Consider the following 12,691-nt stretch of genomic DNA (forward strand, 5'->3'; position numbering starts at 1 on the left):
CTATAATAACACTGAAGTCTTGTACTGTTGCACTTGATGGAACAGAAAGGCCACCCTTTGGAACACCAAACTCCACTTGAGAACATGCAGAATAGTCACCATTTCAGATTAGGATAAGGATAAGTCAAATAGTATCTGAGCCAGGAAAGGTTCGTTCCCTTAGTTCTTACTACTTTTTCCAATCTGTGAAGGAGAATATATGATCAGTGGTGTCAAAAGCTGCAACACAAGCATAGTGACGCAACCCTGATCAGAGGGCCCATGCTAGGAAGGTACATCTCCAGGTTCGTGGCAGCCTGCGACATCTGCGCCAGAGCTAAAGCTTGACAACAGACCATCGGCCGGCCTTCTCAGGCCCCTACCTGTGTCTCACCGCCCTTGGTCCCACATTTCCAACGACTTTGTCACTTACCTACCTCTTTCTGATGGCAACACTTGCGTCATGACCATAGTCGACCGCCTTTTCAAAGTCAGTGCACCTCGTCCCCCTCCCTAAGCTGCCCTCCACCAAGGAGACCGCGGAGCAGTTAGTCCTCCATGTATTTTGCCCCCATGGTCTTCCAACGGACTCGTCAGGCTCGTCAGGACAACTTCCAGTCTATCGTCTGGGTTTCATTCTCAGTCCAATGGACAAACTGAGCAAATGAACCAAGCACTAGAAGTTTCCCTCAGCTATATGACTACTCGGGACTCAACCACCTGGATCAGATTCCTTCCTTGGGTCGAATACACCCACAACTCTCTACCCTCCGCCTCAACAGGTTTGCCCCCATTCCATTGTTGCTTAGGCTACCAACCTCCGCTCTTCCCATGCCAAGAAGTAGAGATGAAGGTCACCTCAGCCCAACAATTCATCCGCCGCTGTAAACAAACATGGCTACGAGCTAGGCGAGCCCTGTTACGAGCTGTTGCCTCATACAAGAAACAGGCGGACCACCATCGCTCCAAGAAACCCAGGTATTATGTAGGAGACAGTCTTGCTTGCCACCAGAGACATCCCCCTAATAACACTTTCACGCAAGCTCTCTCCCCATTTCATCGGACCCTTCACAATAATCAGGATTGTCCGACTCCTACTTCCATCATCCATGTGACGGATCCACCCCACCTTTTATGTGTCCCAGCTACGATGCATCATAAAAAGTCTGCTAAGTTGTTGCTAAGGTTTCTAGTACAAAAATTACACCATAGTCAAAATATAAAAATTTTACTGCCCTGACTATCCACGCTTCTGCTTTCTCTACATATTTCCTCAAATAAATTTTGGGAAAGTTTCCTTCCAGTAACCAAAATGAGGACTGGAAATCAATCAGCAAAAAAAATCCTTCAACCTCCACTGCTCTAAAAATGCTAGATAGCAAACACATTTATCCTTATGTCAGAACATGCAAGCCTATATTAAACAGCTAGTGGCTGGATTGCCCTGGTGACATTACATCTTGAAGGATTCAGAGAAAATGTCATCAACACAAAACAATAACTTTACGATGTTTTTAGTCTTTTACATGTGAAAGAGTCACATTCTTTGAAGGCATGAAGCAGATACTACAGCCTACATGTATGTGAGGGGTTTCTGCTGCCTTACCTGTGCCACTTCTTGTGGATAATCTTTTAAAATGTCATGAAAAAAATGCGAAACTTGCATCTAAAACTTGCTAAAGTAATATAAAACTGTGTTACAAATGTGATGCCCCTCAAAATTACAAAGAAAAACATAACATTTTTAATATGGACATTAACCTTCATTTAATGAGTTATATATTTAATTACAGTTAATTATTGCAATTTTACATAAACTTGTAATTTAGGGTAAAAAGGTAAAATACACTATAAATATTATGGCATTTTCTGTATAAACAAATGTGATTGTTTTTCAGCATTAAAATAATATTTAAAATAAAAGTTTATTTATAAATTTATAAACAATGTCTGTAATCTTACAGATATTTGTATGTAGTTGTAAAAAAGGGGAAAACTACCATAAACTAAATTATTTTCTGTCAAAAAGTAAATTTCTATCTAATGTCCTCATATTTTGCTTGTATGATCTTTATTGTAAATAAGCAAAACTTTGATATAAAAGCATTGATATAAGCCTTAACAAATAATATCTATAAGTACTTATATCAGTATTAGTATTAGTATCAGGTTTTATTTTTTGTTATCCAATAATGACTAAAATACTTTTTGTGTTTAATTTCACTGTGTATCAACTATATATGTGTATTCGTGTTCAATTGGCCATGTAAAAAAAAAATTATCTGATTTAGTTATAAATAAGTCAACCATTATACAATCTTCACTTCATTCCCTTTCGTGTGAGAACACAGAGTAAATATGACTTTTAACAGATTCCATTACCATTAAGTACCCCCCCCCCAAAAAAAACTATAATTCAGTGGGCACTTACACTATACTTGCATTTGCCTGTGGCACAGCAAAAGTAGAACATGAATAAGGGTCGCAGAGCTTCATCTCTCAGTCCATAGATGAGTGGGCTTAAGCAGCGTGGCAGTACCACCAGAAACACATAGTTTAGATAACGCAGATCCACATAGAGACTGCTGCTGCCAGTCATTGCTGCAGCTCGATCTATAAGGCTAAAAAAAAAAGAAATGAGGCACAGACCCAGCTGAATAAGATGCAGCCCTATAGTTCTGTGAGCTTTTGAAGCAGAGTCTTTTTTGGAGGAAATGGATCTGGTTGTAATTAAAATTCTGACATATGTGAAAAGCATGATCACAGACACAGAAACAAAGTAAAATATGTTAAAGCCCTGAAAAGCATTCAGCTGCCACTGCCTTATGAAAATCCTCTCTCTTGTGCAAAATATTTGTGAAGTTAAAAATTTAGGATCTGTCACTACTACATAAAGCAAATCAGAAGTAAATTGCATTAGGCCCATAAACCAAATAATTCCAATGGCAATATAAATTCTTCTCTGAGTGGCTATTTCAGCATGTCTTAGAGGAAAGCTTATGGCCACATAACGCTCTAGTGACATTAGAGCCAGGTTTAAAGGTGCATTATTGAAAGTTGTACTTGAAACAAAAACTAAAAAAGCACAAGCATACATGACTACCCTGAGATAGGCCAGACCTAAAATATACAACAATGAGGTAACTAAAAGCTGGACTGAATCATTGATAAGCATGTGGTTAAACAGAACATAACGTGGAGTGTCTTTAAAAATAGGCTTGCTCCAAAGAGTGAAGATCATGATACCATTTAAATAGATAAAGAACAACGACATTAACATTGCAAAACTAGCTTTTGATATTCCGCCCTCAAACACTGTAATCTGAAATATTTGCTGATATATAAGCAATCCCTCAGCTGTGCTTTCATTAGTAACTGTCATGATATAATACAAAATGAAACCATATAATATTTGCAAATATAATCAATCAATCAACAGGAGGCAAGTCTTTACAAATCACCAAATTACCACCACAGAACACCACTTTTATATGTGAGCCCAGCTCTGAAGAGTAATGTAGTTGTGCACTGATGGTTATAAATGGCACATCATGAGCCCCAGTGAGATAATAATAAAATATTCCAGAGTGTAATAAACCTTATGTTTATACCCTCTGGAAAATTATACATAATTTTTTTGTAATTTGTGATGCATTTCATAAACAAATTAAATTTGTTTATGAAATGTTTATTTAAAAATGTATATGAAAAAGTTTATGAATGTACATGTCATTGTTTAATGTGCATTATAAAAGCTTTTTTGTTAGTATAACATTTAGTATGTATCTGTAATATAAATACAGTAAAACCTTAGATTGCAAGCATACTTTGTTCTAGTAGAGTGCATATATATATATCAAAGCACTCGTATATCAAAGTGAATTTCCCCATAAGGAATAATGAAAAATATAAATATAAAAAGTATTAATACAAAATGTAAAATAAAAACAAATTAACCTGCACTTTACTTTTAATCCCGACAGTGGTTCCATTAGTGTCATAGTTCTCAAAGTGTGGGGCGTGCCCCACTAGTGGAGAATACAGACATGACAGGTGGGGCACAATGAACGAGAGGAAAATAATAGGAAAGTACCCATTCTAATTCATGGTTTTCTTTATTGACAATAAAGATCGGACACTCGAAACTAAAAAATCACACAAAGAAATGGATCATTCTTCTTCTTTCTTCTTTGTCTTTCGGCTGTTCCCTTTCAGGGGTCGCCACAGCGAATCATTTTCCTCCATCTAACCCTATCCTCTGCATCCTCTTCTCTCACACCAACTAACTTCATGTCCTCTCTCACTGCATCCATAAATCTCCTCTTTGGTCTTCCTCTTGACCTCTTGCCTGGCAGTGCCAACCTCAGCATCCTTCTACCGATATATTCACAATCTCTCCTCTGAACATGTCCAAACCACCTCAATCTGGCCTCTCTGACTTTATCTCCATAACATCTAATGTGGGTTGTCCCTCTGATAAACTCATTCCTGAGCCTATCCATTCTTGTCACTCCCAGAGAGAACCTCAACATCTTTAGTTGTGCTACCTCCAACTCTGCCTCCTGTCTTTTCTTCAGCGCCACTGTCTCCAAGCCGTAGAGCATTGCTGGTCTCACCACTTTTATCGCACAACACACCTGACACTTTTCTCCACCCATTCCAACCTGCCTGTACCCGCCTCTTCACCTCCTTTGAACACTCTCCGTTGCTCTGGACTGTTGACCCTAAGTACTTAAAATCCTGCACCTTCTTTACGTCTGCTCCCTGTAGCCTCACTAATCCTCTTGGGTCCCTCTCATTTCCACACATATATTCTGTCTTGCTGCAGCTAACCTTCATTCCTCTGCTTTCCATAGCATACCTCCACCGCTCCAAATTTCCTCCACCTGTTACCTGCTCTCGCTACAAAGCACGAGTCATCTGCAAACATCATAGTCCATGGAGACTCCTGTCTAACCTCATCTGTCATCCTGTCCATCACCAGAGCAAACAAAAAGGGGCTTAGAGCCGATCCTTGATGCAGATCCACCTCCACCTTGAACTCTTCTGTCACACCTACAGCACATCTCACCACAGTCTTACAGCTCTCATACATGTCCTGCACCACTCTAACATACTTCTCTGCCACTCCAGACCTTCTCATACAATACCACAGCTCCTCTCTTGGCACCCTGTCATAAGCCTTCTCTAAATCTACAAAGACACAATGCAACTCCCTGTTACCTTCTCTGTACTTCTCCGCCAGCATCCTCAAAGCAAATACTGCATCTGATGTACTCTTTCTAGGCATAAAACCATATTGCTGCTCACAAATGCTCACCTCTGCCCTTAACCTAGCTTCCACTACTCTTTCCAACAGCTTCATTGTCTGGCTCATAAGCTTTATATCTCTATAATTGCCACAGCTTTGCACATCGCCCTTGTTCTTAAAAATTGGCACCAATACACTTCTCCTCCATTCCTCTGGAATCCTCTCACCCTCCAAGATTTTGTTAAACAAACTAGTCAGAAACTCTACTGCCACATCTCCTAAGCACTACCATACCTCCACAGGTATGTATGGCATCAGCCTTTCCACTCTTCATCCTGTTCAACGGTTCTCGTCTTTTTTTTTTCTGTATTTTTGTTAAAAATTACTATTTTATCAGGCAGTACTAGTCTGGCATTTCTAGTTTTGAGTGTGGCAACAAAGTTGCTTTTTGATCCTTTAGGCGCTGAACAAAAGGGAAGATAAATATTGTTCTACGCTTTTTGTTGGTGTGCGGCATTTTGCGATGATCCCTAAATCATTCGTTGCACTGTAGAGAATAATGGTGTTTATGCTTTTAAACATGTATAATTTAAGGCAGATGTAGCTTAAAGACAATGTAGAGAGGAAATATATGTGGGTATCTTATTTGCGGGTTTATTTACGCAGCTATTGAATTCAGAGATGCGAATATAAAACTTTTTTTACTGCGCTCACAAACCAGGTCAGTAGCGTAGTGTATGTAGTGGGAGCGTAATAATGTCAATGGATACATTTGTTACATGGACCACAAAAAAGCAGGTGATTCAGGACCATCAGCCTAATCAACCAAAAAGCCAGCCGAAAGGAAAACATGATGAAGCCTATGTTGTGCTTGGATTCATGGTGGAGATGGTGGAGGCAGAGGAGAGACCTGTGTGTGTTTTGTGTCTTAAACTGCTGGCAATATTATTGTGGGCAGTATAAGGTACACCTGTGCACTACTCATGATGTCAGATCAGCATCTTGATGTGGCACACCTGTGAGGTGGGATGGATTATCTCAGCAAAGCAGAAGTGCTCACTATCACACATTTAGACTGATTTGTGAACAATGTTTGAGGGAAATGGTAATATTGTGTATCTGGAATGAATTTTAGATCTTTAAGTCCATCTCATGAAAAATCGGAGCAGAAACAAAGGTGTTGCCTTTATATTTTTGTTGAGTGTATATATAATTTATTTTTCCCAATGCAAAAATGGCCAAGCAATGGTACTTAAAATATTGAATATATTCCGATTTTCTTTGGTGAAAAACAGGTCCAAAATCTTATACAGTGAAACCTCGGATTGCGAGTAACGCGGTTTGCGAGTGTTCTGCAAGACAAGCAAAAATTTTTTTATAAATTTTGACTTGAAAAAATAGCAAGTCTTGGTTTACTAGTACCAAGTATCATGTATCACGCATGCGCTTCTTGTTTTGACGCAGAGCGTCACGTGATCACAACTGAGCCAAAGGTTTCTCTCTCTCTCTTGTGCTGCAGAAGTGGGTAATCGTCTCCCCTGCTGGGACTTTTCCCAGTATCCTACTGGTATAATTAACATCCGTGAACGCATTTTTCCCATCAGCCTATTGTTATGTGTGTGCGCGCGTGTAATTTGACACCGTGCCGGTTCACACACTCTCTTTCTTTCGCCTTTAGTGAGAGAGAGAAAGCAACAGGCAGGCACTGTGTGTGTGTGTGTGTGTGTGTGTCTGTGTGTGTGTGTTTGTGAACCGGCAGGGTGTCGTATTTCAAAACACTTATAAATCAAAGCAAATTTTCCCATAAGAAATAATGGTAACTCTAATCATTTGTGTCACAGCCCAAAAATAAATACATAAAAATAATTAATACAAAATAGTATTATAGTAAAACCAAAACAAACTAACCTGCACTTTACCTTAAAAAAAAAAAAGTTAAAATAAATCCAGACATATAAGCGTTTCTGTTTATGGGAGCGCTGTGTGTGAAGCTAAAGGAAGAGGAGAAGAGGATTTAGATTCTCCCTTTTTTTCTCATTTTACACAGTAAAGCTTTTTCCTTTCTTATTTGATTTTCACACACACACAAACACAATAACAGAAAGACTGTTTTATCTAAAAAACTTACAAGGAACATCGCTAATGACACTCGCGTGAGTGCACACTAACGGAATCACTGCTGTAAAGTAAAAATAAAACAAATTAACCTGCACTTTACCTTTAAAAAGAATTGCGACAAAGCAGTGTTCCCAGAGAGAGAGAGAGAGAGAGAGTGTGTGTGTATGAGAGTGAAGGCGAGAGCAGGAGAGGTGTGAAGGTGGAAGGTACATGAAGAAGAGTAAGTGACTTGACCAATACTTGCCCAGTCGGTTTAAGGTGAAGGTTCTTTGCTCGGCTTAAGTTTTTTCAGAATATCTTGGGTTCACCACTTTAATAGAACACGATGATGTGTTGAAACCTGATGCTGTTGTAAGGAGATTAAGCTACCGGGTCCCCAAGAGTAGCTCCAAGAGTTGCTAAAGAAGGAAGGTAACTTGATGTTTCAGCAAGGTACAGTATCATAGAGCCATCTTAAAGTGAATGGTTCCACTCTGTGGCCCTCGTCCCTAAAGGGGATCACACAATCAGATTTTTTTATTTTGACCTGTTGGACACAAAAACTAACAGCATTCAAGACCCCTTGGGGGTTATTTCATTTTCGGGTTCCTCTGTACTGTAATTTACAGTGACTCATGGGAGAAACACCTGCTACATCTTCAGGAAGTATTTCAACGTCTCCAGGAAGCTGGTTTGACTGTTAATCCACAAAAGTGTGGTATTGCAAAGACGGAAACTAAATACCTGGGATTTCTAATTAGTGGTGGTGTAATCAAACATCAAACAAACAATTTGTGATGCTTGCTTTTGATAAATCAGTGACGTTCAATACATGAAGCACTTCTACGTTGCCTCTTTTTTAAAATGGCTATTCTTAAAGAAATAAAATGCTACAACAAAATATAGGGCAAAGGTATTGCAGTTTACTTCAATTCAATTTTATTTGTATAGCGTTTATAACAATTGACATTGTCGCAAAGCAGCACAATCAAAAGAATTATTGAAGTTTGTATGGAATGTGATTGTGTATAAATCAAAATTATAAGATTGTCCCTGATGAGCAAGCCAAGGATGATGGCGACAGTGGCATAGAAAACCTCCCTTAGGAGTTTCTTTCGTAGGAAGAAACCTTGAAAGGAACCAGACTCAACAGGGAACTTACTCTCATATGGGTGATAACAGATAACAGGGATTGTTCTGCAGGCATGCTGTGTGTTAGGAGGCTGAAGGTTCAGTATAACAAATGTGTTTGAGTTAATATGAAGTCCAGTTCGTTATGGGGGCTCAGGTCGACTGTAACAAATTCCAGTCCTGAACTATCAAGTGACTGCAGTCGTGAGTCCTCTGTAAACAGCTGTCAGGACTGTCTTCATGGAAAAGTGGAACCGTCCCCAGTCACCACACGCATCCCAGACAAACAACACGGGGCATCCATGTGATGAGATCTCCAACCAGAAGCTTTACAGAGAGAAAGAGAGGGTAAGTTAAAGGGAGGGAGATGAGAAGAGGAGAAAGCAGAAGAGTAGGAGAGATAACAGTTAGGTATTCGCCACAGTCACACAATGTACTGTATAAGGTGAATGTGAATTTAGTGCAACGCTAACTAACTGTGACATCATAACTAAAAGGGATAGCCAGAAGGAAAAACAGAGGGCTTTCTGAGACGCAAAATGACCAATCACTTCACTGTCAACAAACCTGCATAATCAATAAGAGTGGGGAAGACTAATTCTTCATAAGTCCCCCAGATCTGCTTTTTTACCTAAGGTAAAGATATTTACAAAAATACTTGGCTAAATAAATGGGTTTTTAGCCTAGACTTAAACACTGAAACTGAGTCCCAAACATTAATTGAAAGACTATTTCATAACTTCAGGGCCTTGTAAGAAAAAGCTTCTTGCTTCCAGCTGTAGTTTTTATAATGCGCGGTACTGACAAGTATCCTTTGATCGAAGTAGGCGTGGCAAATCCTAAGACACTAGCAGTTCATTCAGATACTGCGGTGTGAGACCATTCAATGCTTTATACATCAAAAGTAGTATTTTAAAATTTAAGTGATATTTTACAGGGAGCCAATGCAGTGTGGGTAAGATAGGGGTGATGTGCTTGTATCTTCTGGTTCTAGTAAGGACTCTTGCTGCTGCATTCTAAACTAACTGAAGCTTGTTTATGCACCTAGTTGAACAATCAAACAATAGTCCAACGTACTAGTTACAATAGTCCAACGTAGAGATGATAAAAGCATGAACTAGTTTCTCTGCATCATTTAGTGACAATATATTCCTTATCATGGCAATATTTCTGAGGTGAAAGAAAGCTATTCTGATAATATTCTCTACATTAGCTTCAAATGAAAGGCTGGAATCTACAGTTCATCCGGAAAGTATTTACAGCGCATCAGCGCATCACTTTTGGGATGTTGCGTGTAGAATTCTGAGGAAAGATTTTAATTTAATCCATTTTAGAATAAGGCTGTGGCATAACAAAATGTGGAAAAAGTGATGCGCTGTGAATACTTTCCGGATGCACTGTATAATCACACCGAGGTCTTTTACTGTTGCATATGATGTAACAGAAAGGCCATTTAAAGTTACAGTGTGATCAAAACGCTTGCTTCTAGCTGCATGTGGTCTATGACTGTCACGAATCTTCCTTTGGCGTGTGTGTGTGCGTGGCATAATGTGCAGGAGGCGAGCTGGCGGTTTAGTATTTGGCTTTTATTCTTAAAGCACATAAATAAATACTGACATAAATCAACTTTATAACAACTACCATAAGGACAACAAAAGCTAGACGCCTGACTGTGCTCCAGTCAGGCTCTTTATAATCAACTTAATTATCTTACCTCGGTTCAGGTGAATTCCCACGTCACCTGACCGAGGTGCAGTCTGGGACACGCAGTCCAACTTAAACACAAATTATAACAAAAAACAAACAAACCCAGGCGCTTTGGCGCCCTCTAGGGGTTAACCGTTACAATGACTAGAATCTCTGTCTTATCAAGAATAAGTAAAAGAAAGGTAATTAACATCCAGTCTCTTATGTTCTGCACACATTGCTCAACTTAATAGTAAGCTGTTTTTTCCCATCTGGTTTTGCTGAGACGTATAACTGTGTCATCAGCATAAGGATGACTACTAATCTAATATTTACAATTATGTTGCACAGAGAAAGAATTTAAAGAGCAAAAAGCAATGTGTCAAAACCCTGAACCCTGTGGAACACCGTTTGAGAACATGCAGAATAATCATCATTTAAATCTTCAAACTGATAACAATCAAGATCGGAGCCAGGGGTGGGCCATTCCCTTAATTCCTACTACATTTTCTAAACTGTGAAGGAGAATACTATGATCAATTGTGTCAAAAGCTGCACTGAGGTCGAGTAATACAAGTATAGTAATGAAACCCTAATCAGAGGCCAATTGGAGGTCATTTACTACTGTACTTTACCTGTTTCTGTGCTGTGATGAGGCCTAAATCTTGACTGATACAGTTCATTTATGCTATTTCTATGTAGATATGAACATGGGTATAGGATCCAATACAAGGCTTGATGATTTTGCAGAAGAGATGAGTAAAATTAGTTCATTCTCTTTACGGGGAGTAAAGTATTGTAGGTTCTTATGTGATGTGGTTAAAGGAATCATCTATCACTTAAATTGTCTGGTTTCCAAGCCTGAATTTTTTGCCTAATATTTACGTTGTTGTTGTGGAGATAACCACAGTGGTCTTATTTCTAGTTAATTTTGCTACAGTATTAAAAAAACTAGGATTATTTTTGTTAGCTTCTATAAGAGTCGATATATACCATGACCTAGCAGCACTGAGAGCTTTTTTTATAGTTTAAAATGCTCCCCCTCCATGCTATTTGAAATACTAACAATTTAATTTGACCCCCAAATCCTTTTGACATTTACGTTCTAATTTTTGAGCACTCTGTTTTAAAGTGCGTGTGTGGTCATTATACCAGGAAGCTAGTTTCGATGATAAATGACAAAACCAGGAACTACTCAATAACACATTTATTACAGACTGTTGTCAGGCTTCCACACATACAACACATATATATTTACTCTATAACCCCTAAAACATTCTTTACATGGCCCCTCTTCACAATAAGAGGCCCCATTTACCCCCCACCCAAATCCTTTTGACTCTTTTGGACTGCCAAGAAAGAGGGGAGTAAGGGGGTATTTAGCTCCCTCCAACCAATGCCTCCACTCCTCTAATGCCGTTTTTACTGCTAGCAGTTCGCGATTCCTGATCATAATTGCGCTCGGCAGGTGTCAGTTTTCGCGAGAAAAAGGCGCAGGGGTAGAGCTTTTCTGGGTGGCCGTGGCGCTGTACTGTTTCCAATCCCACCTCTGACGCATCAACCTCGACTAAAAAGGGCTTCTCGGGATCAGGTAGTTTTAGAATAGGCGCCGAGGTGAAAGCTTGCTTTAGGCACTGGAAAGCTGTACGTGCTTTCAGTGAAAACGCGCGTAGTCGTTGTGGTTTTCCCTTCAACAACCCCGTGAGCGGTGCTGCCATCGTGCTGAAGCCCCTTATAAAGCGCCTATAGAAATTAGCAAACCCAAGAAAGCTCTGTAGCGCTTTCACTGACTTGGGTTCCGGCCATTGTTGCACCACCGTTACCTTGGCTGCATCCATTTCGACTCCCTGTGGCCCTATGCGATAGCCGAGAAATGCGATCTCACTCTTGTGGAATTCGCATTTCTCTGCTTTCACATAGAGCCCGTGTTCGCGTAGTCGACGAAGGATGGCGGTTACATGACGGACATGCTCGACATATGACCGCGAGTATATCAGAATATCATCTAAATATACTATAACAAAACGGTTTAAAATATGCCGGAACACGTCATTCATGAACCCCTGAAACACAGCAGGTGCATTTACCAGTCCATAAGCCATTATGTTATATTGGTAATGACCTGATGTCGTGCTAAACGCAGTCTTCCATTCATCACGTTTGCGAACACGAACGAGGTTATAGGCGCTGCGGAGGTCGAGTTTAGAAAAAATGGAAGCGCCACGGAGCTGGTCGATAGCGGCCGGTACCAGGGCAATGGGTGCTTGTACTTAACTTTGATTGCATTGTGCCCTCGATAATCAATACACGGACGTAGACCCCCGCCTTTTTTTCAGATAAAAAAGAAACCTGCCGACACGGGTGACATGGACCTGCGAGCCCCTGACTGAGAGCCTCAGTCACGTATTCCTCCATAGCCCGGGTTTCTGCCACGGACAATGGATAAATGCGTGAGCAAGGCGGTGTTTTCCCAGGAGATCAATCGCGCAGTCCCACGGACGATGAGGGGGAAGTCGTGCTGCTGCCCTAATGCTAAACACGTCTTTA

At 40.0% G+C, this 12,691-nt stretch overlaps 1 protein-coding gene across 1 annotated transcript; it reads right to left on the reverse strand.

Moving 5' to 3' along the window:
- Window positions 1-2,395: 2,395 nt before the first annotated feature.
- LOC128507869 (odorant receptor 131-2-like) lies at window positions 2,396-3,370 on the reverse strand. The gene has a single exon (XM_053479002.1). The coding sequence runs from the start codon at window positions 3,359-3,361 to the stop codon at window positions 2,396-2,398; it is 966 nt and encodes a 321-aa protein (XP_053334977.1). The 5' UTR covers window positions 3,362-3,370.
- Between the last annotated feature and the right edge of the window lie 9,321 nt (window positions 3,371-12,691).

Source organism: Clarias gariepinus, chromosome 19 (genome assembly GCF_024256425.1).
Source record: "Clarias gariepinus isolate MV-2021 ecotype Netherlands chromosome 19, CGAR_prim_01v2, whole genome shotgun sequence".
Taxonomy (NCBI): domain Eukaryota; kingdom Metazoa; phylum Chordata; class Actinopteri; order Siluriformes; family Clariidae; genus Clarias; species Clarias gariepinus.